At 56.8% G+C, this 23,926-nt stretch overlaps 1 protein-coding gene across 11 annotated transcripts in view; it reads left to right on the top strand.

Annotated features, from left to right (window-relative positions):
* The window catches only part of EPN2 (epsin 2), a 52,688-nt gene that overhangs the window by 16,423 nt on the left and 12,339 nt on the right, over nt 1-23,926 (top strand). For 6 of the 11 annotated variants that reach the window (XM_019981481.2, XM_070773160.1, XM_070773161.1 and 3 more), the window contains exons 2-4: nt 10,664-11,425; nt 13,036-13,203; nt 23,747-23,859. In XM_019981481.2, the coding sequence (XP_019837040.2) occupies nt 10,831-11,425; nt 13,036-13,203; nt 23,747-23,859 (876 nt within the window). In that variant the 5' untranslated portion in view covers nt 10,664-10,830. Of the gene's footprint in view, nt 1-4,530; nt 4,844-5,953; nt 6,070-9,146; nt 9,360-10,663; nt 11,426-13,035; nt 13,204-23,746; nt 23,860-23,926 lie in introns of those variants that run through there. The other 5 variants (XM_019981486.2, XM_070773163.1, XM_070773156.1 and 2 more) reach the window with 4 other exon arrangements.

The raw sequence follows: 23,926 nt of genomic DNA, 5'->3' as shown, positions 1-23,926 counted from the left end.
ACACATGCCGCGGGGAACGGGCCTCTGAGGTGCTGGACGCAGAACGTCACACCTCCCTTCTGCCAGTTTTACCGGCTAGGGCCGTGGCTGATCCCTGAGGAGCGGGGAACACAGTTCTGTTACAGGCCCAGGAGGCGGTGGACTGGAAGTCCTTGGTGCATAGAAATGATGACCACAGAGGGGGAGTGGGCATTCTGGGCACAGGGGAGGGGTCACTGCAAGGTGGGGCTCCCAGGTGCAAATTACCTGCCACTGGTAGGCCCGCCTTGGAAGCTGGTTGGTGGAGAGACTATGAGTCCTCCAGGGAGCAGCTTAGAACATGTGGTGGTCTTCAAGGAAGGACCCGGGAGCCTCGTGTAAGTTATGTTCGGGTCCTGAGGCTGAGGAGCTGGCACTGCGCCTCCTCGGTGGGCACTGCCTCGCTCACCCTCTCTCCTCTCCTGTGAAGTGCTTCCCTTGCAGGCTGGGGCACACAGTAAGCCATCAGTAAATTCAGCGGCCACCTCGGTGAGTTTGGCCAGCAGCAGCCGAGCCTGCGGCCGGTGAGTGAGCGGGCCGGCCTCCCCAGGTTTGACTGTCTTCCTGTGAAGCACAGGTGTGCCGAAGGACCCGGTCCTCCCCCTGGTCGTCCCTGGGCTGACCGAGGGAGCAGGAGGCTGGTGGCCAGTGAGGCAAGGAAACACTTCTTTCTCTAAAGTGGAGTGTTTACTGGGCAGATCTGCGTGTGCACTGTCATCCGCACTGGAAACTCACTCCTGCGTTATTATTTTCCTCAGCAAAGTAGGACAAAGGCAATGTAAATGTTGTTTGGAGAGAAGTATTTGGCTAATGGAGATAAAGCTAAAAGGAAAATAACAACTTTAACTTCTTTTTGGTTTTTGTGTTTTGACATTCAGCAGCATACTTCTAATCTTTTAAGAATTAAAAAAATTACATGGTATGCCAGCCGTGGTTTGTTTCTGCTTGTTAACTTTAGTGTGAAATTGACTCAGTGCCGCCTTGCCAGACGAGGGCCTCTCCAGTCCTGCTTTTCTCCTGGGTGGGGGAGGTGCTCAGCGGGACCGAAGAGGGTGTGGCAGAGGCCTGTGAGCAGCCGTGGGCCCCGCAGGAGTGAAGGGTCTCCCCTCCATCCACTCAGATCCTTCATGGGGTCATCTGTAGGCTTCCAAGGCTGCTGCTGCCATTTTCCTGAGGAGGAAACAGATTAGTGAGCTGACGAAAACGTGGTGTGGGGGCAGCTCTCTCTCCACTCCAACTCATGGTAGTTTTTACCCCCAGCAGCATCACAGCCCATGTTTCCACACCCCGTGAGACGTTGGGGGCCCTGGACTTGGGCATCGGGTGAGGGTGTGAGGAGCAGCCGAGGCTGGGGCAGTGTGGGAGCAGGTGGGGTTGAGTCACTCCTTCCTGGGGCAGCTGTGTGCCCGGCTCAGCGCCAGGCCCTGTGAGGCAGCCCCAGTGTGCAGACAGTCGGGGCCTCTGTCCAGAGGCCGTGGGAGGAAGCGGGGAGAGAAGGGGGAGGCCGGAAGCGCAGGTGGCCTGCAGGGCAGCCGCAGCAGGTGGGGGGTGCTCTGCAAGGCTGGCTGGAGGTGGGGGGGCGGTGATGGGCTTGGTGCTGTGCCACAGAGGCCGGCCCCGTGCAGCAGGTCTGGAGGGCCGAGGGCCCCACACTGGGTGTTGGAGCTGTTTGTTGGCATAACCAGGCAGAGAAGTCACAGCCCTCCCAGCCTGAGGCTTGGCTCCTGCTGCCTCCTCTGGACTCTGCATCCCTGTTGGTTGGCATCATGCCCTGAATCCCCTCAGCTCCTCTCTCCTACACCACAGGATGGTTCCCCTGTGTCTCCACCCCTCTCCTGGCCCTTCTTGGACGTCACTGATGGCCACTCACCCCCTTCTGACTTGTGCTCCATGCCCACTCTCCCCCAGCGCCCGCCCCAGCCCTTGGCACAGCTGCCTCGGCTGTCTCTGCTCTCTGTGCTGGTCCTGCCAGCACCTCCAGCTTCATTGTCTTCATAGTTGTACGGCCTCCTTCCTTCTCCTGAAGCAGGCACACTCTCCCCACCTTGACATCCTGTGTCCCTGCCATTCTGGTGCAGCCAGGCACTGTGGTATGGGCGTCTGCCTGCTTCCTGCCCTCCCCCTCCCCCGCCCCCCCCCAGTCCGCCTGCTGTGACTCCATCAGGACTGCAGGAGCCCCGCCTCCGCTGCGCTGCTTCTCTGTCCCCAGACTTGCAAACCCACTCCAGTAGCTTCAGCTGCGGCAGTGTTTCTTAAAATAATGTTAAGTGGAAGCCGTTGAATGTTACTCATCTTAGAGAGTTTTTTATCGTCAGAATGCCGTGGTATCTTTGGTGGTTCCTTTGAAAGTGAAGCTGAGAGCTGCCAGGTGACCCAGCAGCCCTCTTCCTCGGTACCTGTCCAGGCGAGCTGAGCACACACATCCACATAAAAACTCATACGCAGAGTTCACAGCAGCATTGTGCATAAAGGCCAATAATGGAAACAATCCAGGTGTCTGGCTGATCAGTGGGTACATAAATGTGGTCTGTCCATACGAGAGAAAATTACCACAAAAAGGAGTGAAGTACTGATAAACGCAGTATAAGCGAACCTTTAGAATACTCTGAGTGAAAGGAGCCGGACATAAAAGGCACATACTGCGTGGTTTTGCGTGAAGTGTCCAGAGTAGGTGAGTTCACAGAGACAGAAGGCAGCGTGCTAGGGGCTGGTGAGTGGAGGAGTGGGTAGTGATGGCCGATGACAGGGTCTCCCGGGGATGCAAACGTCCACTGCAGTGACTGTTACCCAACACTGTGCCTGTATGCTAAGTCACTCACTTGTGTCTGACTCTCTTGCAACCCCAAGGACTGTAGCCCGCCAGGCTCCTCTGTCCACGGGATTCTCCAGGCAAGAATACTGGAGGGGGTTGCCACGCCCTCCTCCAGGGGATCTTCCCAACTCAGGGATCGAGCCCACGTTTCTTATGTGTCCTGCATTGGCAGGCAGGTTCTTTACCACTAGTGCCGCCTGGGAAGCCCATGCAACACTGTGAGGATCCTAAGCTGTGAGTGTGAATTGCCTACTTTAAAATGGTGAATTTCGTCTTAATGAAAACAAATAGAAAGACCTCCTCTGCCCAAATGCCATAGCATGATACCTGATTTCATGTATGTGATTACTTAATGCAGGTATTTGAATTTAGAAGTAAATTGATTTAGGGACTTCCCTGGTGGTCTAGCGGAGAAGGCGATGGCACCCCACTCCAGTACTCTTGCCTGGAAAATCCCATGCATGGAGGTGCCTGGTAGGCTGCAGTCCATGGGGTCACGAAGAGTCGGATACGACTGAGCGACTTCACTTTCACACATTGGAGAAGGAAATGGCAACTCACTCCAGTCTTCTTGCCTGGAGAATCCCAGGGATGGGGGCACCTGGTGGGCTGCCATCTATGGGGTCGCATAGAGTCGGTCACGACTGAAGCAACTTAGCAGCAGCAGCAGCAGCAGCAGCAGCTGGTGGTCTAGTGGTTAGGACTCTGTGCTTCCACTGCCATGGCCAACTCAGTCCCTGGTTAGGAATGAAGATCCCACAAGCTGAGTGTGGCCAAAAACAAAGTAGATGGATTTGAAGAAAAATATTAAGCATACAATAACGCAGCTTATATTAAGAATTAAAGAGGAGGATTCCTAACACAGCGCTTGGCATGTCAGAAGTACCCTGTGAGTGTTAACCATATGACTCTTACTTGGAGGGTTTGACAGAGATCTGGAAGGGGAATAACGAATCAGCAGATCCAGATTCCTCAGTGCATGAGGCCCCCAAACCCGCCCCCCGCCTCACCACCTCTTCCCCTCATGCCCATGGCTCCCTTGTGCCCCCATCCTCCTGCAGCCCTGCCCCAGGGACACAGGTTTCCCACCGGCTGTCCCCACCTAGGTAGGGGCGGGGGCTGCGTCCTGGGCTTCCCCATAGGCATCATTCCTTGTATGTCCAACGTGTGAAAAGTATTGGCTAAACCCTCTGTCTGTCTGCGCTGTGACAAGGAAATGATGTTACAAGAGAGAACAGCAAGAACATTTGTAAAATGCCATGCAGACGTCGCCGTGTGCCTTGCAGAGCAGCAGCTCTGCTCCCGGAACAGGGTCTAGAAGCCTTGGTGCACGAGTCTCGGGGACTCTTGCACACACCAGCACTGTTCACGATGGCAAGAAGGTGAAGTGGGCTCAGGTGTCCCCGGACAGACGAGGGGGTGGGTGTCGGTGAACACAGGCGCTGTCACATGGCAGGGACACACAGCAGCGCGGACGAGTCTCAGAGCCTCAGTATCGACACCGGCAGATTGTGGTGGTTGGATGATGTCAATGGTAAGACCATCTTCTTTCTTAAAAACCGTGGGATCACGGAGCTCAGAACCCAAGCTGTTTGCGGGGTTGGGTGGGGAAGGGGTCTGGGTGACAGGGGCGCGTCATCTGTGCCCACATGGGGCTGGTGTGTACTCGTGTGTGCCCAGCAGCACGTACATCATAAAAATGTAAGAGGACAGAGTGGTGGCTGGAAGACCTTCTCTGGGCTGACGCTGACATTTGAGAGTCCAGTCAGCGGTGCAGAGTAAATAAAATCCTGGGAACATATCCAGCAGAGGAGGAAGGAGGGAAGTTGTATTTTTATTCTGAACCAAAAGAGGAAGTTTACCTTTCGGCCCTGAGACTGGTTTTTTTCCTGGTGGTACTTCAGATGACGGCTGTTCTTAAAGGAGTAATCAGAGCTCTCGGGTTGTTCTAGCCCATGTGGCTGCTTCAGCAGAAGATGCAGCAGTCACCGAAGAGGTCCTGTTTCTTAAAGTGTGAGTTCTGATGGGCTGGAGTCGTCTTGGAGTCTCTGATGCGCAGGCTTCCACCTGCCAGCTTTCCTCCTGTTCCCGTCTGTGGGGCCTGACGCTTTCCAGGGCAGTGCTTTCTGGGAAGAACCTTAAAGACCTCTCCTTGGTGGGCCACGTTGGAAGGCGCTGGGAATGCCAGGGGCCTATCCCAGGACAGCACCACAGCGCCTGGGCCTCATGTCCACACGCGGTCAGGGGCTGGCCCTTTAGCTCCAGCGTCTGGGCTCCTGCCTGCTTGGCTTGCAGAGCTGGAGACGGGCTGAGCAGGGGCAGGAGGGTGGTTATTTCTGTCCTGTCTCACTGCCTGTTTAGCACCTGATAGGAGGGCCCTTCAAAGCCTCTGGATTCAGGGAGGAAGGATTCACTATTCTCATGGTAGTGTGGGGTTTATCTGAAGCTAAACAGACGAGATGAAGAGAATAGGACCAGAAGCCAGAGGTCTGGGAGCAAGTCCTGGTCCCACCACGTGCTGGCATGTGGCTCAGGCCAGTTTCTTACCCTCTCTGCGCCCAACTTCCTCACCTGCAAATTCTTACTGAGGTTCAGTGAGCAGACGCTCTGGCATGCAGTCAGAGCTGTTAGGATTCTCCAGCGTCTGTTGAGAGAGCCTGTGCTATTTTCAGTTTCTATTCTGAGCCTGTTCTTTCGGGTGACTGCTGGCATCAGAGAGTTAGCACATCTGAGGCCTTGTTGGGAATGCCAGCCACACAGGAGAGGACTGGGCCCGGGTGTGACGGTCAGGAAGGGGCTTGGGGATGATGCCACCTGCCTGACCAGGAGGGGCCTTCTGCCCAGCATGTTCTGCCTGGGCCCTGCTGCTTCTGTAGGTGTGTCCCCTGCCCTGGACTGTGTCCCCAGGCTGCCCTCGGGGTGCTGCTGAGAAACATCCTCAGAGACACACTCTGGGAGGACGCAGGTGTCTGAACCTGTGTCACTCAGTGCTGAGCAGCAGCTGTCCCCACCTCATCACCTGGTCTGCTCCTGAGCCCAGGCTGGTGGGGTGGCAGGGCTCTGCTGCCCGTGGGACTGCCTGGGTACTATTGGCTGACATGGCTCATCCACCCCTGCCCTCAGGTTCTTCGTTGTGAACTCTTAACCACGTGGAGTGGTTTTATATGTTCACTGAGCAGAGTGGCTGCTCTGACTCCAGCGACAGAGCCCTGAGGGAGACTGCTGGGGGACTGGCCCAGGTGAGCCCCGTGTCTGAGGGGGAGGGGGTGGGGTGCTGTCTGCCTTGTTCAGTTTCCCTCTGTTCCCACTCACTCAGCCCGCGTCAGAGGAGCCTGTGCTGAGGACACGTGGTGGAGATGGGCAAGCAGCAACTGGGATGAGCAGGAAGGTGTCCCACATGAAGAGGTTCTGCCCACAGTGGGAGTTGGTGACTTGAGAGAGTGATCGTGGTCCCCAGATCTCAACTGACAGGAAAGAGCCAGTGGGACAGTGCTGGGGGAGGCCACGGGCAGGGGAGCAGACCGTGCCTGGGACCGGGAGAGTGCCAGGGGGCGAGGGTGCACCCGTGCTGGCCCTGGAGGAGGTCACCTTCCGGGTGTGCCGTCTTCTGGGCTCTGGTGCCCCCCGCACCGCCTGGGGTGGGCTGCAAGGACCTCAGCCACACTCCCCAAAGCCCACGGGAGCCCTTTGTGCCAGGCTGGTCTGCATTTACACTGCCCGGAGGTGCCTGTCCTCACCTGCGGGCTTCTTCTGGGCAGCATCTTGAGCTCCTGAAAGAGCAGCGACGGGTGGCTGCTGTGCCTGAACCCAGGCCTGTGTGGTCCACAGCTCCCCCTCCCCCGGCTTCCCCTCTCCTGCTGGCTCCTCAGGACGTGGCCACAGCCCAGCACTCAGCGCCACCACAATGACCAGCCAGGTCTAAATTAAGCATGAATCCCTGGGAATTCTGCCTTTTCCCATGTAGTTCTGTTCTTTTCCCAAAATGCCTCAAGCTGGAAACTTCTGCTGATCAAACCCATTGCGGGCCTGCCCCGTGTGCGGGTGGGTGGGTGTGAAGCCATCAAATGTCCCCTTCTGTGCCCCAGTCTCTGGGTGGCGTGGCCACTGGCCATCGGGGGTCTCTCTCTGGTGGTAGAGTCACTTAGCGTGTTGGAATGGAGACTCTGGCCCAGGGGTCACAAGCTCCTTTCTTGGAGGGGGGCTGAGTTCCAGGGGCTCACTCCACAGACCCGGGAAGCCCCACAGGCCAAGAGAAACATCCACCACTAGGCTTGTCGCCAGAACTCTAGCCTCATGGTGACTGACCTGGAGCTGGTCTGAGGTGGGGGCTCCTGTGACACCCTTGGGCTGGCAGGAGTTGAGCCCTTGTCAGAAAGGGGCCTTGGGACAGGAGGCTGGGTGTCCGGTCTGCCCTGCCATCCAGGAGCGGGAGGCTGGGCCTGGCCCAGCCCGAGCCCTGCTTTCCAGGCCCCTGGTTCTGTGTGCTGTCTGGTTTCTGGCAGGGTTGTTTAAGAATGTTGTCCCTGGTTGGCCATTAGCAAAACTACATGGAGGAGTGGTGGAGGGGAGCAGTGAGGAATTCTCTGTCCTCTGCTCACGCATCCACTGGCCCAGGCGCCAGCGTTCGGTGCTCGCGCCTCTCCGGGAGGTGCTGCTCGTCACGCCACCGTTTCTAAGCGCCTGTGTTGTCGGGTGGCCAGACCACGTCTCCTGAGCCTGGTCCTTGTTTCACACCGCCTTTCAGAGTGACTGCGTTTCAACACCCGTGTAACCTGCAGCCCGGCTGCTCTTCCTAGAGACTGAACGATCCGCCACACTGCTAAAGAAAAGAAGAAGTCCTCACGTGTGTTTTCAGTGCTTGATTTCTGCTTTGAGAAAAATCACTAACATGGTCATTGGAGGCTATCTGACATCGAATTTGAATTTTCCTGTGCTTGTTCCAAGGCTGTCATGTCTTGGGAGAAGCCCCCAGGTGGCTCTTTCTTTTTAAGGGGACAGGGGTCATCCAGCGTTGGGAGGACGGTCAGTCCCCCTGCAGCCAGTTAACTGGCACCTGGGGCTCTCCCTGTAATGTGGGTGCTGCCACTGTATCTGCTTTATCATCTTGGAGTTAAGAGGCTCAGATGTTTGTTTTTGAAATTCTTCACATACATGAATGCAGGGTTTTCTTGAAGCCCACTTTTGGGATAGAGATATAAGATTTGATTTCTCTGCCCACCAAGGAGTCCTGGGACACAGATGCTGCGTTCGGTGAGTGAGGCGGACGGCCCTCAGCTTCCCTGTGGGTGTCGCCTGCCTGGAGAAAGTCACAGGAGGCCGCCAGACGCAGATCAGGAGCTGCCATCTGTGGATCCTGTTAGGTTTGGGGAGGGGAGAGATTTGCTGCCGTTCCCTCATAGCTGGTCTGGGTCCCTGATAACGATCCCCGATCCCTGAAAAGCCCCCCAGATGGGGGTTTGGTGGAGACCCCAACCATCAACATCTTCTTGACACCTGGCCAGTTATGTCCCTGTCACAGAAGGGATGGCCAGGACTCACGTGGGCTTTGACCAGGGCCCACCTGGCGTCTGGAGCCATGAGGGCTGCTTCCTCCCGAGTCTGGGACTCTGGATTGGGAAGGAATTTCCCCACCCAACTCTGAAGGCTCTTGAACACATTTTTATGGAATTCTTCTTGCCTCCAGGGGCATCACTCTAGCCTTGGAATTTTTTGTTTGTTTTTTTAGTGTTGCTCTATTTGCTGTTTTATTCAGTCTACTTGTAGTTTCCACTGTCAGGCGAATTCTGGTTATATTTTCAAATATGCCAGAATTTTTCTGCCCCAGCTTGTCTTTGGCAAATGTGATCCAGCTGTTACTTTATGGTCACCATTATAGGCTGCTCTTGAGATCAAGAGTCCTGATCCCAGACTCTGGCTGGGTTGCCTGCGTGTTGAGAGCCAAGGGACGCAGCTCCTCGGTGGTACTGGGCCATGGCTTAGCTGTGGCTAGGGGCCCGTCCTTCAGGCTTTGTGTGTGTAGGTGGGCTGTTGCCTGGGACAGGACATGCAAGCTGCAGGTTACATGCGGCCGCGATGGCTCCTGCAGCTGCGAAGTGCAGGGTGGGGGAGCCTGCCGAGCCCCAGGTGGGTGACAGACAAAGTGCTCAGTGGCCCTGGGGCTTCAGGACCTTGAGTGTGACCAGTGATGCTGGAGCATTTGCTCTGGGAGCCGGAGCTGCTCAGGAGGCCCCCTCTGAGGCCCATCCTGTCTGGTGGCCATGGATGACCAGCCTTGTCATGTCACACATGCAGGTCCCCACAGAGCACCTGGCCCTGCTCCTCGGACACACTGTGGAAGGTTTTTAAGAGCCGACCGGGCAGTGGAGTTCACTCTGCCCACCTTCAGCTGAAGTCCCATTCTGCTGAAGCCCTGCATCTGCAGATGAAGATAGAATTCTTGGCCTGTCTGAGGGTGGAGAGGCCTTGCTCACCAGGCCGATGACTAATGGCACCAGGATGACGGTTATGAGCTTCTCCTATTTGGCTGAATGTGAGGAGTGGGCATTTCCTTTGGCTTCCCCACTCCTGACACTTGCTGGTTATTTATTTCTGAGTCTGGAATGAAGCTGGTAGAGGCCGCCCACCTCTTTTTCCTCTGGCAGAAGCAGCAGAGTGAGAGCCCCTGTGGGAGGAGGGAGAGAGTCCTCACCAGGGGGCCTTGGTCAGCTGACCTCATGACCCAGAAGGAAGGCTCTCCATCTGCACCAGGGGAGGGGTGATCCTTACCCGGAAGGAAGGATTTTTGTGAGCATATAGTGAGACAGCCTGGCCCAAGGCCACCCAGCTCTTTCCCAGGCCAGAAGCCCAGTGGCAGCTGGGGGTGGGGTGGGGGTGGGGAGCTGCAGGTCCTGGGCCCCCTCCTCATTCTGTAGGAGAGGAGTCACCTGGCACCGCTTCCCTTCCAGTCCCCGCCCACCCTGTCACCTCCTCTGAAGAACCCCCCTGAGGGCTCTGAAGGGAGTGCTTTCCTCACCTCTGTCGGTGGCCCACCGCCACAGTCGAGTTGCCCTCCACTTGCATCCTCAGGTCCCTGCACTCACCTCTGTCCCCTGCCAGATGCCTTCCTGGGGGAAGGGGCGCTGCTTTTAACTTGTGGCAGCAGCATTTATATCGCAGTGCTGGGTGCCCACTGGCAACCAAACCAGGTGGAGTCCTCCACACTCTGGACCAGGCCTGTGGCCAGAGGCGTAGCCTTCACTCCAGCTCCGCAGGTGTTCCTTCCCTGGAGAGATGTGTTTGTGGCAAAGGACTGGGTGGACCTGTTAATGTGGAGTCCTCAGTTCTCTTTTCTCTGAGATGAGGAAACTGGGCCAGAAGCAGTTTATATGTAAGGTTGTATCAGTGCTACATAGCTTGTGCCAGATGCTGGAGGCTCTGAAAGCCCAGTGGGGCCTCAGCCCTGGTCTCGAAGGGGTTGGGAGTCTCTGTAAGAAGTCAGGAGAAGAGGGTCAGAGAGAGTCTCTGGAGCCAGTGTAGATGGTGTGAGATTCTTCTAGCGGGCGTCTGCCAGGTGTGGCAGAGCAGATCCAGCAGAAGTGGTTTGAAAATAGACCAGGAGTTACAGTGTTACCGCTTTCCTTCCAGAGGCTTAAACTTGAGTTTAAACTGTATTGGTTATTAATGTGTAGTATTGTTCTTAACTTAGTTTTGAAGGGAAGATGGCATCCTTTTTGTCCTCGGGGGCTGGAGGATGTCCTCTCACCACCCCGGCTGGCCAACCCCTGCCTGCCATTTGCAGAGAGCCTGCTGTCTCGGGAACTCACACACAGTAACGTTTGTTACTTCTTTCTCTAGGTCATGGCTTCCAGCTTCTCAGACCTGAGGCTCCAATAGAGGAAATGACCGTCAGGGACCCTGCTCCAGACCTGTTACGGAGACTGAACCTCTGTGGAGCACGAACCTGCCGGAGACGGGGAAGCTTCTCTCTCTGAAAGGATCTGCACTTGTCACAGAACGTAAAGATGACGACCTCATCCATCAGACGGCAGATGAAAAACATTGTCAACAACTACTCGGAAGCTGAGATAAAAGTGCGGGAAGCCACCTCCAATGACCCATGGGGCCCGTCCAGCTCCCTGATGACGGAGATTGCAGACCTGACCTACAACGTGGTGGCCTTCTCGGAGATCATGAGCATGGTGTGGAAGCGGCTCAACGACCACGGCAAGAACTGGCGGCACGTGTACAAGGCGCTGACGCTGCTTGACTACCTCATCAAGACGGGCTCCGAGCGCGTGGCCCAGCAGTGCCGCGAGAACATCTTTGCTATCCAGACCCTGAAGGACTTCCAGTACGTTGACCGTGACGGCAAGGACCAGGGGGTCAACGTACGTGAGAAGGCCAAGCAGCTGGTGGCCCTGCTGAAGGACGAGGAGCGGCTTAAGGCCGAGCGGGCCCAGGCCCTCAAGACCAAGGAGCGCATGGCCCAGGTGGCCACCGGCATGGGCAGCAACCAGATTACCTTTGGCCGGGGCTCCAGCCAGCCCAACCTGTCCACCAGCTACTCGGAGCAGGAGTACGGCAAGGCCGGGGGGTCGCCGGCTTCCTACCATGGCTGTGAGTAGTAACCCCCATGCTGGGCACCGGGCTCAGCCAGAGCTCATGGCCCCTACCTTCCTGCTGCTGGCACCTGGCAGCAGCCCCTCAGTCCGCCTGGAGTTACTGTTACAGAGGGGCTTCTGGCCTGGGGTCCCGAGACCCTCTGCTGCTCTGGGGTTTGACTCTGTGCATGTGGGCAGGGCTGGCCTCGGGGGCAAGGCAGGCGCAGAGGTTGGATTACCTGCTTCCTCCTCAGGGCAGGACTGAAGCGAAGGGCCTGGCTGCCCACAGCAGCAGGGGATTGGCTGTCCTGGAGAATCTACTCTCTTTTATCTCATATTCAGTCCCTTTCTGAAACTGGGCTTCCAGTCTCCTGACTGGCTCAGCTTCTGTTCTGCTTGAGCATCACTGGGTGAGGCAGAGCATGTTCGCCTCTCTTGCAGAGGGAGAGACCAGGCTTCCTTCCCGCTTCTGGGTGGGAGTCCTTGGTGATTCGGTCACACGGCTGGGTCTGTGCTTTCTGGGCTGCTCTGTTTTCTCGCTTTGCATGTTGAAGATGCTAGGTCTTTGCCTAGTGTTCAGGAGAAATGTCAGAGAGCAGAAGTGGCATTCAGGGCCTGACGGAGGCTGGCCAGGGAGCCATGTTGGCATCCTAGCTGTTCATGGATGTGGGCCCTGAAATGGTGCCCCTCTGCCTTCTCAGTGAGGTGGCAAGCAGGCAGCCCTGGTAGCCTGCAGGGTGAGGGACACAGAAATTGTGCCTCTGGCTGTGAAAACAGAAATCCAGGTACCCCTACCCTTTGCTTTTGGAATAAGTAACACTGTTAGCATAAAAAAAATTTTAAGGCAGTTGTTTGCAGTTTGACCCCCTGTTGACCTTGCTTATTGGCAGGTTTCGGTTTGTCGTCGCCCCGCCACTTGTAGCATCTGTGTTGAGCAGGTTTGCACAGTGGGGTTGGACTCCCGCCTCTGGGATTCTCAGCAATTGTCAAGCTCAGAGGCCAGCATTCCTTGTCCCACTTGTAGTTCCTGTCGTTTCCCCACCTAGTTTGGATGACTCTGCTCAGGCAAATGCTGGGACCTTGGTGAAGCCGCTTAAAAGAATTGGAGCATGCAATCTGGGGCTCCAGGGGCTCCCCTACACTAGGTTGATAGAAAAGGAAGATTGACCTTAAGAAATGAAGTCGTATGTGTCCCTCAGGGAGCCCCTCTCCGCCAAGAAAGGCCGCTGCAGGTAGGCTGGGCTCCGGGCTGGCCTCTTCTTTGGAAGTGGTCACGTAAGGGCCCTGGGGGCTGCTTTTCTCTTGCCTGCCTTTTGAGGTCATTGCCCCTGAGTCCCGAGGACTGAGTGTAGGAGCTGAAGCCACGTCCCATGCATCGAGTGAAGACTGTTCCGGGGCTGGGAGGAGGTGGTGGGGCCTCGTGTCTGGTCCTGTGGCCTCAGCCTTCGCCTCCCTGCCCAGCGGCCCTGAGTTGGCCCACCTCTGAGAGCCCGAGCTTGAGCTGCATGTTCAGAGTCTGTTTGCGGGGTCCGGCCTTGCCTGTCCCTCTAACGGCCTGTCTCTGTGTGTGTGTGTGTGTGTGTGTGTGTGTGTGTGTGTGTGTGTGTGTGTGTCCCTGCCCCACAGCACCCGAGGCCTCGCTGTGTCCCCAGCACCGCACTGGGCCCCTGTGGGGTCAGAGCGAGGAGCCGCCGCCGAGCCATCGCCCGCCCTTCCTGCTGCGCCCGGGGCCACCCTCCTGCCCGGCCAGTGACCCGGCCCAGCCCTGCCTCTCTTGGGACCCCGCAGCCCAAGGTGGGAAACGCGGGCAGCCTGCTGGATGTGCTCCTGGTTGCCCAGTAGAGCCAGCTTTCTCCCTGCCTCCCAGGCCTCAGGACGGCTCCCTCTGCAGCCCAGCGCTGGTCCTCCCTCCCCTCTCCCGGGAGCCCTGGCTACCCTGCGCCCCTCTTCACACCCCTCACCCAGAGGCCTCAGGGGATCCGCTGTTTGCTTTGCATGAGGCCTGGGTAGCTATCAGGCTCTCCCAGTCCCACACCCTGCGGGATTGGAGGTGTGCTGGCGGCAGCCCCAAATGCGGGGAGGACCAGGCCCCTGGGCCGGGCCTGTGGTTTGGTCCTTGTCCCACCGGCACACCCAGCCGGGAGCCATCCTCCATGTTGCAGTGATGTGGGCAGGTGAGCAGAGGACCAAATGGGGTGGATCTTGCTTCTCAGTTCCCCGCCATCCTTCCTGAAATCTGCAGGACCCGGGACCCTGGCAAGCAGAGAGTTGGCTGCCTAGTCAGTTGTAGGTTGCAGTGTTTGGAGGTCTCTGACTCAATGGGGATGGAAGTGAGGCTTGCTTTGGTGGTGATTGCTAGCTCTCCTGGACGACCTTCAGCTGGTGCGGGCTACGCTGAAAGCAGATTTCGCCGCAGCCTACGAAGAAGTGCACTCAGTCCACTGCCTTGGCACCTGGGCCCACCACAGAGAACGCCTCTCCTCTCTGCCTAAGTGGCTCTACCGGGGCGGCTGGCGGCCCCTCACCTGGGCTTTGTGCGCCTTGTGGCCCCCCTGCCAGTGCTCGCGGGATCACTGTGTTGAGCTCCGGGCCCATTTTCCCCTCACTCTCTGTCCCGAGGGAGTACTGGCTTTGGTGCAGGGAGGCAGTCATAGTGTTTCAGAGTGACACTCCCGCTGGTCCCCAGGGCCCCTGAGCCTGCCTGTCGAGTACCCGGGGCCCCCAGCTCTCCTGGGACGCTTGCATTCAAAGCCCCCGAGCCAAGGCCCGCAGGTCCCCCCTCAACTCGGTGCCTCCACACACCACCACCAAGTTGGTCGACCCACAGCCCACACTGCCTCAGCTCTGGGGTTAGAGGTAGAAATTAAGGGTAAAATGAGTGAGTGAGTTTGTTTTCCCAGAGTTTCTCAAGTGCTGGATGAGGTTTGGGCAAACCAGTGATACGTGGTGTCACCGTTCTGGGTGCCTTTCTCTCTGTGTCTCAACCCTCACCGTCACGGGTGATCATTTCTGAGCACCCGCCTGATGCCCAGTGTGAGGTGAGGATCTGCCTTGGGGATCTGCCTGGGCCCTGGGGATCTGCCTTGAACTCGCTGGCTTGGAAATGCAGCATGGAGGGGTCACCCTGACCGGCCTTGTGAGACACAGCGGAGATCCAGGCCGGGCCGTCAGCTCGGCTCGTGTGGTATGCTATCTCCATCGGTGGTTGTATCAGGCTAGGGAACTAGCCCTCTTTTCCTTTTCTTGACACTTAGCCTTTGGAACTGCATTTTGTGGGCTTTTCCAGAAATGTGGAAATGTGCCATATCTTGAGGCTTTGAGTCTAGAAATCTGATTCTTAGAGGTTAGATTTTGTTGGTAGTGAAGGCTGTTTCCAACTTTGTAGCTGCCCTTTCTCTGCTCCCTGAGCCGCTGGCTGCCCAGAGCCCAGGCACACGTCTGACAAGCTGGAGTCTTGGGGTGGGCACGGGCATCGTGGTCTTGGTGCTGAGTTTTCTCGGAGGCTGTGGCCTGTCCAGTTCAGGTTCTTCCTCCCGTCCCTCCGGCTGATGACCGGCAGCCGTGCCCTTTCAGAAAGTCAGAGTCAGCAGGCGATGCGCCCATGGGCCTCCTCCCACAGCCTGCTGGCCACTCAGTGACCAGCCCGTCAGGCCAGTGCCCCTGTGGCCCGCTTCTCCATGTCTAGGTGGTGAGCTCAGCATGGGTGGCACAAAAGAAACTCTGCTGGTTTTCTCATCGTAAGATAATGCCTGTGTACAACTGATCATGTAGAAAGTGCAAAAGGAAGACGGACACACTCCATGATCTCCTTAGACTGCTGTTGTTCCCGTGTGGGTGTGTCCTTCTGAATGCTTTTTCTAAGCAGGTGCTTTTCTAGGCCTGCAGGTTTGTTTGGATCCCTGCCCTTTCTATCACGACGTCGTCCCAGCTCCCAGGCCTCTGGGCACAGGCAGTGGTGGGGCCTCGTCATGGCCATCTGTCTGGGAGAGCCAGAGAGTTCTTCCTCTGAGGAGGAAGCGAGGACCAGATCAATACCCATATCCCCCACAGCCAGCTGTATGGACAGACCTGGATCTGGGTCTGAAGTGTTTTGTGGGAGCAGAAGAAATCTGATGTTTTATATTGTATACATGGTACAACAGTGTTACACGCGTGTTGTTTGTAACAAAGCACACATCTCAGAAGGCTACAGCGTTCATTTGCCCAGGGCTCGCGCTGGGCAGTGAGGGCTCGTGGTCCCCAGATGAGGCCTGGCCCTCTGTGGGCCTCCAGTTTGGGAGAGGGTGGGCACCTTGACGGTGTGCCACATGGAGTGCCCGGAGGGGGCCGGGCAGGCGAGTCAGAGGCTGTTCTCACCCTGCATGCAGTGGGCCGGATGCAGTGGCTCAGAGGACCCCTCAGCTGACTCAGATAACTTGCTGTGCATTTTCCACGTTGCTGCACAGTTACACTTGACTGCAAAGGTTAGAGCTCGGGTGGGTTAGAGGTCCGTACAGCAGGTTGGGATGGTGCTCTCTCCCGGTTTTGCCTGTCCCCTGTGCTGTCACAGGCTCTCACACAGCGCCCTGCCTGAGGGACATGCTCTGAGAAGGGACCGCGTGGATCACAGTCTCCACCCTGTCTGAATTGTGTCCAGGTTCTCACAGTGTGGTAACAATGTGATGAATACCTTTGGGCAGAAAGCTGCTTTTCCGAGGGGTCTTGATGTAGAATTGTCTTGTCTTCAAAGTAGAATTCCAGGAAGTGAGGTTAGTGGGCAAGTGTGTTAGCATCATTCTATGTCTTGAACTTGGCAGATGTTTTCCCAGCAGACCCGGCCCAGGTGCAGCGCCCCCAGCTGGGGTGCAAGAGGGGTGACCATGCTTGGTGGATAGCCCCCAGCCCAAAATGGGTACTGAGATTTTTCTGAAAGATAATTTCTAGTTTTAGTTAAGTTCAGTCGCTCAGTCGTGCCTGACTCTTTGGGACCCCATGGACTGCAGCATGCCAGGCCTCCCTGTCCATCACCAACTCCCGGAGCTTTCTCAAACTCATGTCTGTTGAGTCAGTGATGCCATCCAACCATCTCATCCTCTGTCGTCCCCTTCTCCTCCCGCCTTCGATCTTTCCCAGCATCTGGGTCTTTGCAGAAGAGTCAGTTCTTTGCATCAGGTGGCCAAAGGATTGGAGTTTCAGCTTCAGCATCAGTCCTTCCAGGAATATTCAGGACTGATTTCCTCTAGGATGGACTGGTTGGATCTCCTTGCCGTCCAAGGGACTCTCAAGAGTCTTCCCCAACACCACAGTTCAAAGGCATAAATTCTTCGGTACTCAGCTTTCTTTATAGTCCGACTCTCAGTCCATACGTGACTACTGGAAAAACCATAGCTTTGACTAGATGGACCTTTGTTGGCAAAGTAATGTCTCTGCTTTTGAATATGCTGTCTAGGTTGGTCATAACTTTTCTTCCAAGGAACAAGCGTCTTTTAATTTCATGGCTGCAGTCACCATCTGCGGTGATTTTGGAGCCCCCCAAAATAAGGTCTGTCATTGTTTCCACTGTTTCTCCATCTATTTGCCATGAAGTGATGGGACCGGATGCCATGATCTTAGTTTTCTGAATGTTGAGTTTTAAGCCAACTTTTTCACTCTCCTCTTTCACTTTCATCAAGAGGCTCTTTAGTTCTGCTTCGCTTTCTGCCATAAGAGTGGTGTCATCTGCATATCTGAGGTTATTGATATTTCTCCGGGCAATCTTGATTCTAGCTTGTGCTTCATCCAGTCCAGCATTTCTCATGATGTACTCTGCATAAAAGTTAAATAAAAAACAAACAAAAAAACAAAAAGGAAAAAAAAAGTTAAATAAACAGGGTGACAGTATACAGCCTTGATGTACTCCTTTCCCGATTTGGAACCAGTCTGTTGTTTCATGTCCAGTTCCAACTGTCGCTTCTTAACCTACATACGGATTTCTCAGGAGGCAGGTCAGGTGGTGTGGTATTCCCATCTTTTGAAGAATTTTCCACAGTTGCTGTGATCCACACAGTCAAAGGCTTTGGCATAGTCAATAAAGCAGAAGTAGATGTGTTTCTGGAACTCTCTTGCTTTTTCGATGATCCAACGGATGTTGGCGATTTGATCTCTGGTTCCTCTGCCTTTTCTAAATCCAGCTTGAACGTCTGGAAGCACTGTTCGCATACTGTTGAAGCCTGTCTTGGAGAATTTTGAGCATTACTTTGCTAGTTTAGTAGATGAAAATTTCCATCAGGATATTCATTTTAAAAGTGAGTTTCCTGTTTGTAAGTGTTGCTCTATAAGAAAGTGCTCTAGGCATGCAATCTCAGTTTACGACTGAATTAAGAAAGAGAGCCTTCTGTCTCTGTTAAAGTTCCGGTGACCACAGCACCCCCCCAACCCCCGTTCCTCCCGAGCGCCTGCCTGGGGAGCTGTGGGTGTGGCCCTAGCCCTGGTGCTCCCTCACCCCCTCCAGAGTGTGACTTCCCAAAGCACCAGGAACCATGGAACCCCTGGGAAAGAGCAAGGAGAAAAAATGGCTTCCTGTTCTGGACAAGCTCCTAGCTCCCACCTTGCAAGCTGATGGCCTTACAACGGACAGGATTTACTCTGCAGCCCAAGGAGAGCAGCACAGATAGGACGGGCTCTGAGTCCTGCCAGCCAGCCCTAGGGCAGCCTTTGTCTCTGCCCAGCTGCCTATCCCCACAGTCGTCTGCGCTGCCTCCTTTCTTCTGGGCTTCGGCTTTCACGCACCTCAGGGTGGTTGGGACCAGTGTGTGAGGTGTGCCCTTGGGAGTCACAGCTTCTGCTCACTGGAAACTAGACTAGAAAATGAACACACAGGTGCGTGGAAAGAGGCAGATTGGGGAGATGGCCCAGCTGCAGGCAGGTCTGGAGCGCAGGTGAGGCCTCCGGTCTGCCGGCTCTAGGTGCCCGGGGCAGGGGTGTCTGCACTGAGCCAGGTTGAGAAGAACCCCTGCCCGTGGAGCACCCCAGTGGGGAGGACGTGCTAGGGGGGTGGCTCCAGAGCCGACCCTGGAGGGGAAGCCGAGGTGCTGTTGCCCGCCCGAGAGCCAGAAGGAGCTGGGGGATTCTAGGGCCTGTGCGGGGGTGACAGAGCAGGGGCCAGGGGTGGGTGGTGAGCAGTATAGAGTCCAGGGGCAGTTCCTCCCCGTGGCAAGAGTGTGCGGGAGGTGGGGCCCAGATGTGTGTGCTGGGAGAGCCCGGGACCTGGGGCTGCAGCAGCACTGACCCGGGTCTTGTTCCCTGTGGCGGCTGGAAGCCCTGGATCAGGGCGTGCGCAGGCCTTTGCCTCTGAGACCCGCACGCGCAGGGAGCATCCTGCCTTATGCTCCCCCTGCTTCTGCTGCTGGAGGCCTCCTTGGTGTCCCTGGGCCATGGCTGCCGCCCTCCCCTCGTGTCTTCGCCCCCATCTCTTCCCTGCCTGTAAGGACACAGGTCACGTTGGATGTGGGGCCCACCTGCTTCAGTGTGACCTCAGCTTAACCATTCACTAAGGACTCTGCCACAGCCATTTCCAAATCTGCTCGTGTTCTGAGGCGCTGGGGGTCAGGACCTCACACCTTTGGGCCCGCTCTGCCTTGGCCCCTCGGCAGGGCAAGGCTTTCGACCCTGGTGAAGCCCACCTGCTCTCTGCTTGGCAGCCTTGCTGCCTGCCCACAGGCCATGCTCCAGTGTCCCCACCCCCTCCCCTGTGTGTGTGTGTCTTGTCCCTCCTTACTGGACACAGGCCCTGGGAGAGCATGGGCTGCCCTCTGGCCTGGAGAAGCGCCAGGCATGGTGTGCGCAAATGTTAGGACCGAGGGCTCCGAGCAGCTCAGGGCATGGGGACAGCATGGCATTGGCTCTTGAGTTCTGCTGGCTCTGAGTGGCCTTGTGACCTCCCTGGGCCCCGGTTCCCTCCTCTGTGGGAAGCAGTGATGGTGAAGAGCAAGGCCTTAGGTCGGCCTTTGTCCCTTGTGGCTGTGGGACCCTGGCAAGCCACCTCATCTCTGGACCTCAGCCCCGGTTTTGAGGGTGGGTTGGAAGGCAGGACCCCATCTGGGCTGAGGGTTGGGCAAGACACCAGGTGTGGTACCACTGTCACACACCAGGCACTGGGCCAGGTGCCCCCCGTAGGAACTCGTCTGGTCCTCACAGCAGCCCAAGCCGCAGGAACCCTGTTTCCCATCCTGTGGGTGAGGAAGCCAAAGCAAGGGGTTGAGCAGCGGCAAGCCCGGGTCTGGGCCCAGGCTTCCAGGCGCACCCTCCACCAGGGCTGCCTCTTTGAGGCTGAGACCGTCAGCCTGGGTGGGGATGCGGTGAGGTGGAGCCCACACATGGCAGGAATTGAGGGGGCTGGTGGGCGAGAGTCAGGAAAGCACGCCAATGTGCAGGGTGTGCGAGTATGTCTTCTGGGTGGAATCATGAGAAAATGTCAACAGCTGTTTCCTCTGGGAAGAGGGGTAGAGGCAGGAAGAGTGGGGCGGCCCTCACTTCCTCTTATGCTGAAGTATTTAACACAGGCTCTGGCATCTCCCCTCCCCCATAGCCTGACAGTGGATGGAGTGGACAGCAGCCATTGGGCCGCCTCGTCCCTGCCCGCGTGCCCATCTGCCCACTGTTCTGACTGTGACGTGCAGCCAACTGTCTGTACGGAGACTGCCCGGGATCTTGTCCCTTCAGTCTGACTATGCTCATGACCCTCCTGTGCTGGGATGCTGGGCTGGCCATCCTGCAAAGCGGCCCTTGATCTGGGTTTGTCTGCCTCAGTCCTTTTCCTGTGCTTCTGTGAACTGGAATCAGATGTAGAGTCTGCGATGGGATCTGGACAGGGTTTTGCCAGGACTGTCAAGTGGTGGGCAAAGGGCAGAGCATGGTCATGGTCCAGCCCCCCTTGTCCTGAAGGTCCCCTGGCTGTGGTGGTGCTTCCGTCTCCTCACATCTCGCACCTTTTTGGCTTTTCCACAACATTGTTGTTCAGTTGCTGTGTCGTGTCTGACTCCGCGACCCCATGGACTGCAGCACAGCAGCCTTCCCGGGCCTCCACCATTTCCCAGAGTTTGCTCAAACTCAAGTCCGTTGAGTCAGTGGACATGTTATTTCCACAACATATTTTTGTATTTTCTCCCTTTCAATGTTACCTGGGGTAATCTGAGCTTATTTTCTCATAATTCATCTCACTTGACTAAAAACAGTCTTTCCTGCTGTCGCCTGTGAGCTGGGAGAGGGCGGGCCTGGAAGGTCTCCCAGGGGACAGGGTCAGAAGCCTCTGCTCTCCGTGGGAGTGTCCTTGGTGGCTGAGGTCATTGCTGACTCAGGAAACAGCCTGTGGATCACAGGAAGATGTCGGCAGCTGAGGAAGGCCCAGTAAGCACTTCATTGCAGTTCAGTGATGAGGAAGGAACTTAGCTGAACGGGGATCTGGTCACCAGGGGCAAAAAGTGGCCCTGGGCTCAGTGCCAGCTCCACAGCCCCTCCCTCGGTGGCCAACAGAAAAGGGAGGGGGAGGCCACGGCCTCCAGAACCACAGTCCTCAGCCCACATGGGCCTTGGGCCACCACGGTGTCCATCTGGTTTCTGCCCCGTGAGACAGGGGGTGTCTTGTGGCTGTGGGTGGAGTGGAGAGCAGTGACCTGGGCAGGGCCAACCCCCAGGGTGGGGGCAGCTTGTTTCGGGCCTTCCCACCCCTCCCGCCCCTCCCATCGCTCACCTCACAGACTTGGAAGCAGAAGCCTGGAGGGGTGGCATCCAGGTGCAGCTCCCTGCTGCAGTGGGGTAGGGACAGGCCAGGTGCCTGGTGTCCCCGTCTGCTGGCAGGCATGGGGTAGTGGCAGTGCTCAGACCCAGGTGGGGTCTCCTTGGAGCCGCATGGCCAGGCCCTTGCCTTCTTGCCAGCCCGTGTGCCTGGCTTTCCGTGAAGTCCCTGTGCAGAGTCGCCTGCGGGAGGGGGCGTGCAGTCTGCACCCTTCACAGCGGCCGTGACTACAGACGCCGCTGAAGAGTGCTCTAGGAAAACTGCAGAACGTTGCCAATGAGAAGGGGCAGTTTCCTGTTTTTCTGTTACCTTGAGTGCTTTACTTTCTTTTTTCGCAATTCCCCAACCGTGCACACCTGAAGTGCCTTGTAGGGGGCATTCGGGCCCTGGAGCAGGCAAGCAGGGTCAAGGAGGGTGGCCCTGCAGGAGGTACCAGGTTGGGGGTGGGTTTCTGGTTCTCCTCCTAGCCTGGAGTTTGAGAAAATGTGATCCTGTGTAGGCTCCCTGTCCAGCCTTCCCCTGTGCTTCCTCAGCCAGGGTGGTGGACCAGGCAGGACAAAAGGGAGCCTGCCACAGGGGTGCCAGCTTTGTGCTCCTCCCCACGGGTCAGGCTCAACCGCAGGGGAAGGGCAGGGGCATGCTCGTGCTCCCAGGGTGATGAGCCTGTGTGCACAGGGCCTGCCTTCCCAGGAGAGCATGGCTGGGGCAGAAAGCAGCAGAGACCCGAGGGGACTTGCTTCTCCTACTGCCCCGTGAATGGTGGACCCTCAGAGTGGGGCCCGGCCGAGCTCTGGTGGCCGGAGGGCCCTTTCAGGCTCTGTGCTCACTGTCCTGTTCTCTGGCACAAGAGGCCCTTTGTGGGGCCGAGATGCTGTCACTAAGGCAGGAGCATCTCCACCGGACGCCGCCCTCGCAGCTGAAGCCCGTGTGCGCTCAGCTGACGCTCCGGGCTGGTGGCTGTGAATTCTGCCATCTGCGCGACCTAGAGCCGTGCATCCGCTTATAAAAACCACAGCATTTAGGGGAATACCCTTTGTCTGATTTCCACATTGATGTGGTGAGCTATTTCCGTGTGTGCCGGCCACACATTATTCCAGCAGCGTCAGCTGGGGGGACACAGACGTGCACATTTGCATTTGAAGCTGGGCCGGCCGCGCAGCTGTGCAGAGAGGCACCGAGGACAGGGCGCCTCACTTCTCTGGCCAGCCCTGCAGAGCCCCGGCCCATTCATCCTGTCCCGGGCAAGTCAGGCTCTGTGGCTGCACAGCCAAGTTCAGCTTTCCCTGCCAACATGGGGCCCTCTGTTCAGAGCCCTTTGGGGGTATAGGGTGGAGCCTGGGGGCCTGGTTTCCCCTTTGGGAGTAAGTGGAGGATGGTAGATATCCAGGGTTTGTTATAAACTGAGAGTTTCGTGAGGCAGCCTCAGAGACCATTCATCAGGAGCCGGCGGGGAGCGGGCGGCCCATGGGGCCGTGACCTGGATAAGATAGCCACTCTGGTCCTGGGAGAGCCTCCTCCTGCCCCCACAACTGACCCCAGCCGTCTCACTTCCCTTGTTCTCACCAGTCTGGGTGGTGGCTTTGCTTCTAGAGCACAGGGACGCCAGAATCTGCCATCTGTGATGGGCAGAGGTGAACTTTGGGGACCAGACATGCTTTTGTTTGGGGATGTTGTTAAGAAATAGGATTGTTAAAAGATAGATTTGAGGACATTTTGTTACCATCCAGCTTTATTTCTAAAGGAATGCTCTGGAAAATTGGGGTGATGGACTGGGATTGGACTTGATTTTATTTAGAAAAGCATCTTTGTGCTTTTTCCTAACTGCAGTGTTTTTTTGCTCTTTGACCTCTTCATTAGCTTAGAGTACACATGAGGCAGTTGGCCTTTTTTTTTTTTTTTAAACCATTTCTCTTGGTTGACTGTGAATCATAGTGAACACACTGTGCTCCAGGCCTGGTTGCTCCAGATGCAGTCTCCTCGCTGTGTTTACGTGTCTTTCCCCTTTACAGGCTGCCCCAAACTGCCCCGCAGCCTTGCCCGTTGCACTGCTCAGGGACCCCAGTTCAGTCTTGCCTCTCCCACCTTACTCACTGCAGCCAGAGCACAGCCATCTAGAAACTTCAGTATCCGAGCTCTTCCCCACCAGTTAATTTCTCCCAAAGAAGCAGATCCTGAGAGGCAGGCTTAAGTGGGAGATTTAGGCTGAAGCAGCGTTTGGGGTCAGGAGGTCTTGAGAGGACCTGTGAGTCCACACAGGCTTTGGGCTTCTTTGAATGATGACCCAGCTTTTCCAGAACTGTGCCCCCAATCTTGTAAAAACTCAGCTCCCCTTCTTGATGCCATGCAGCTCTGCCATGGGGGCAGGTCTGATCCTTGAGAGGTCGGAGCTGGCCATGCCTGTGCCCCAGGATATTTTTCCTGGTGGGTGCTGGGTGGCTGATGTGCTTGTGATGTTCCTCAGCTGTGACCTTGGGATGGTCGCAGACACCCCTTCTCCCCGCCCAGGGGGACCCGTGGGTGTGAGGCGGGAGCGGGTGGCTGACCGGGGAACACGGATCCTTCACAGTGACTTTGTCTTCCCTACAGCCACTTCCCCACGGGTGTCCTCGGAGCTGGAGCAGGCGAGGCCGCAGACGAGTGGGGAGGAGGAGCTGCAGCTGCAGCTGGCGCTGGCCATGAGCAGAGAGGTGGCCGAGCAGGTGGGTGCTGGCAGGGACACACCCCCGGCGGGGAGGGCCCAGGCACAGCCACACAGAGGAAAGGCTT

The sequence above is a fragment of the Bos indicus genome, chromosome 19 (genome assembly GCF_029378745.1).
Source record: "Bos indicus isolate NIAB-ARS_2022 breed Sahiwal x Tharparkar chromosome 19, NIAB-ARS_B.indTharparkar_mat_pri_1.0, whole genome shotgun sequence".
Classification (NCBI taxonomy): Eukaryota; Metazoa; Chordata; class Mammalia; order Artiodactyla; family Bovidae; genus Bos; species Bos indicus.
This window is presented reverse-complemented; position numbering and strand designations above follow the sequence as displayed.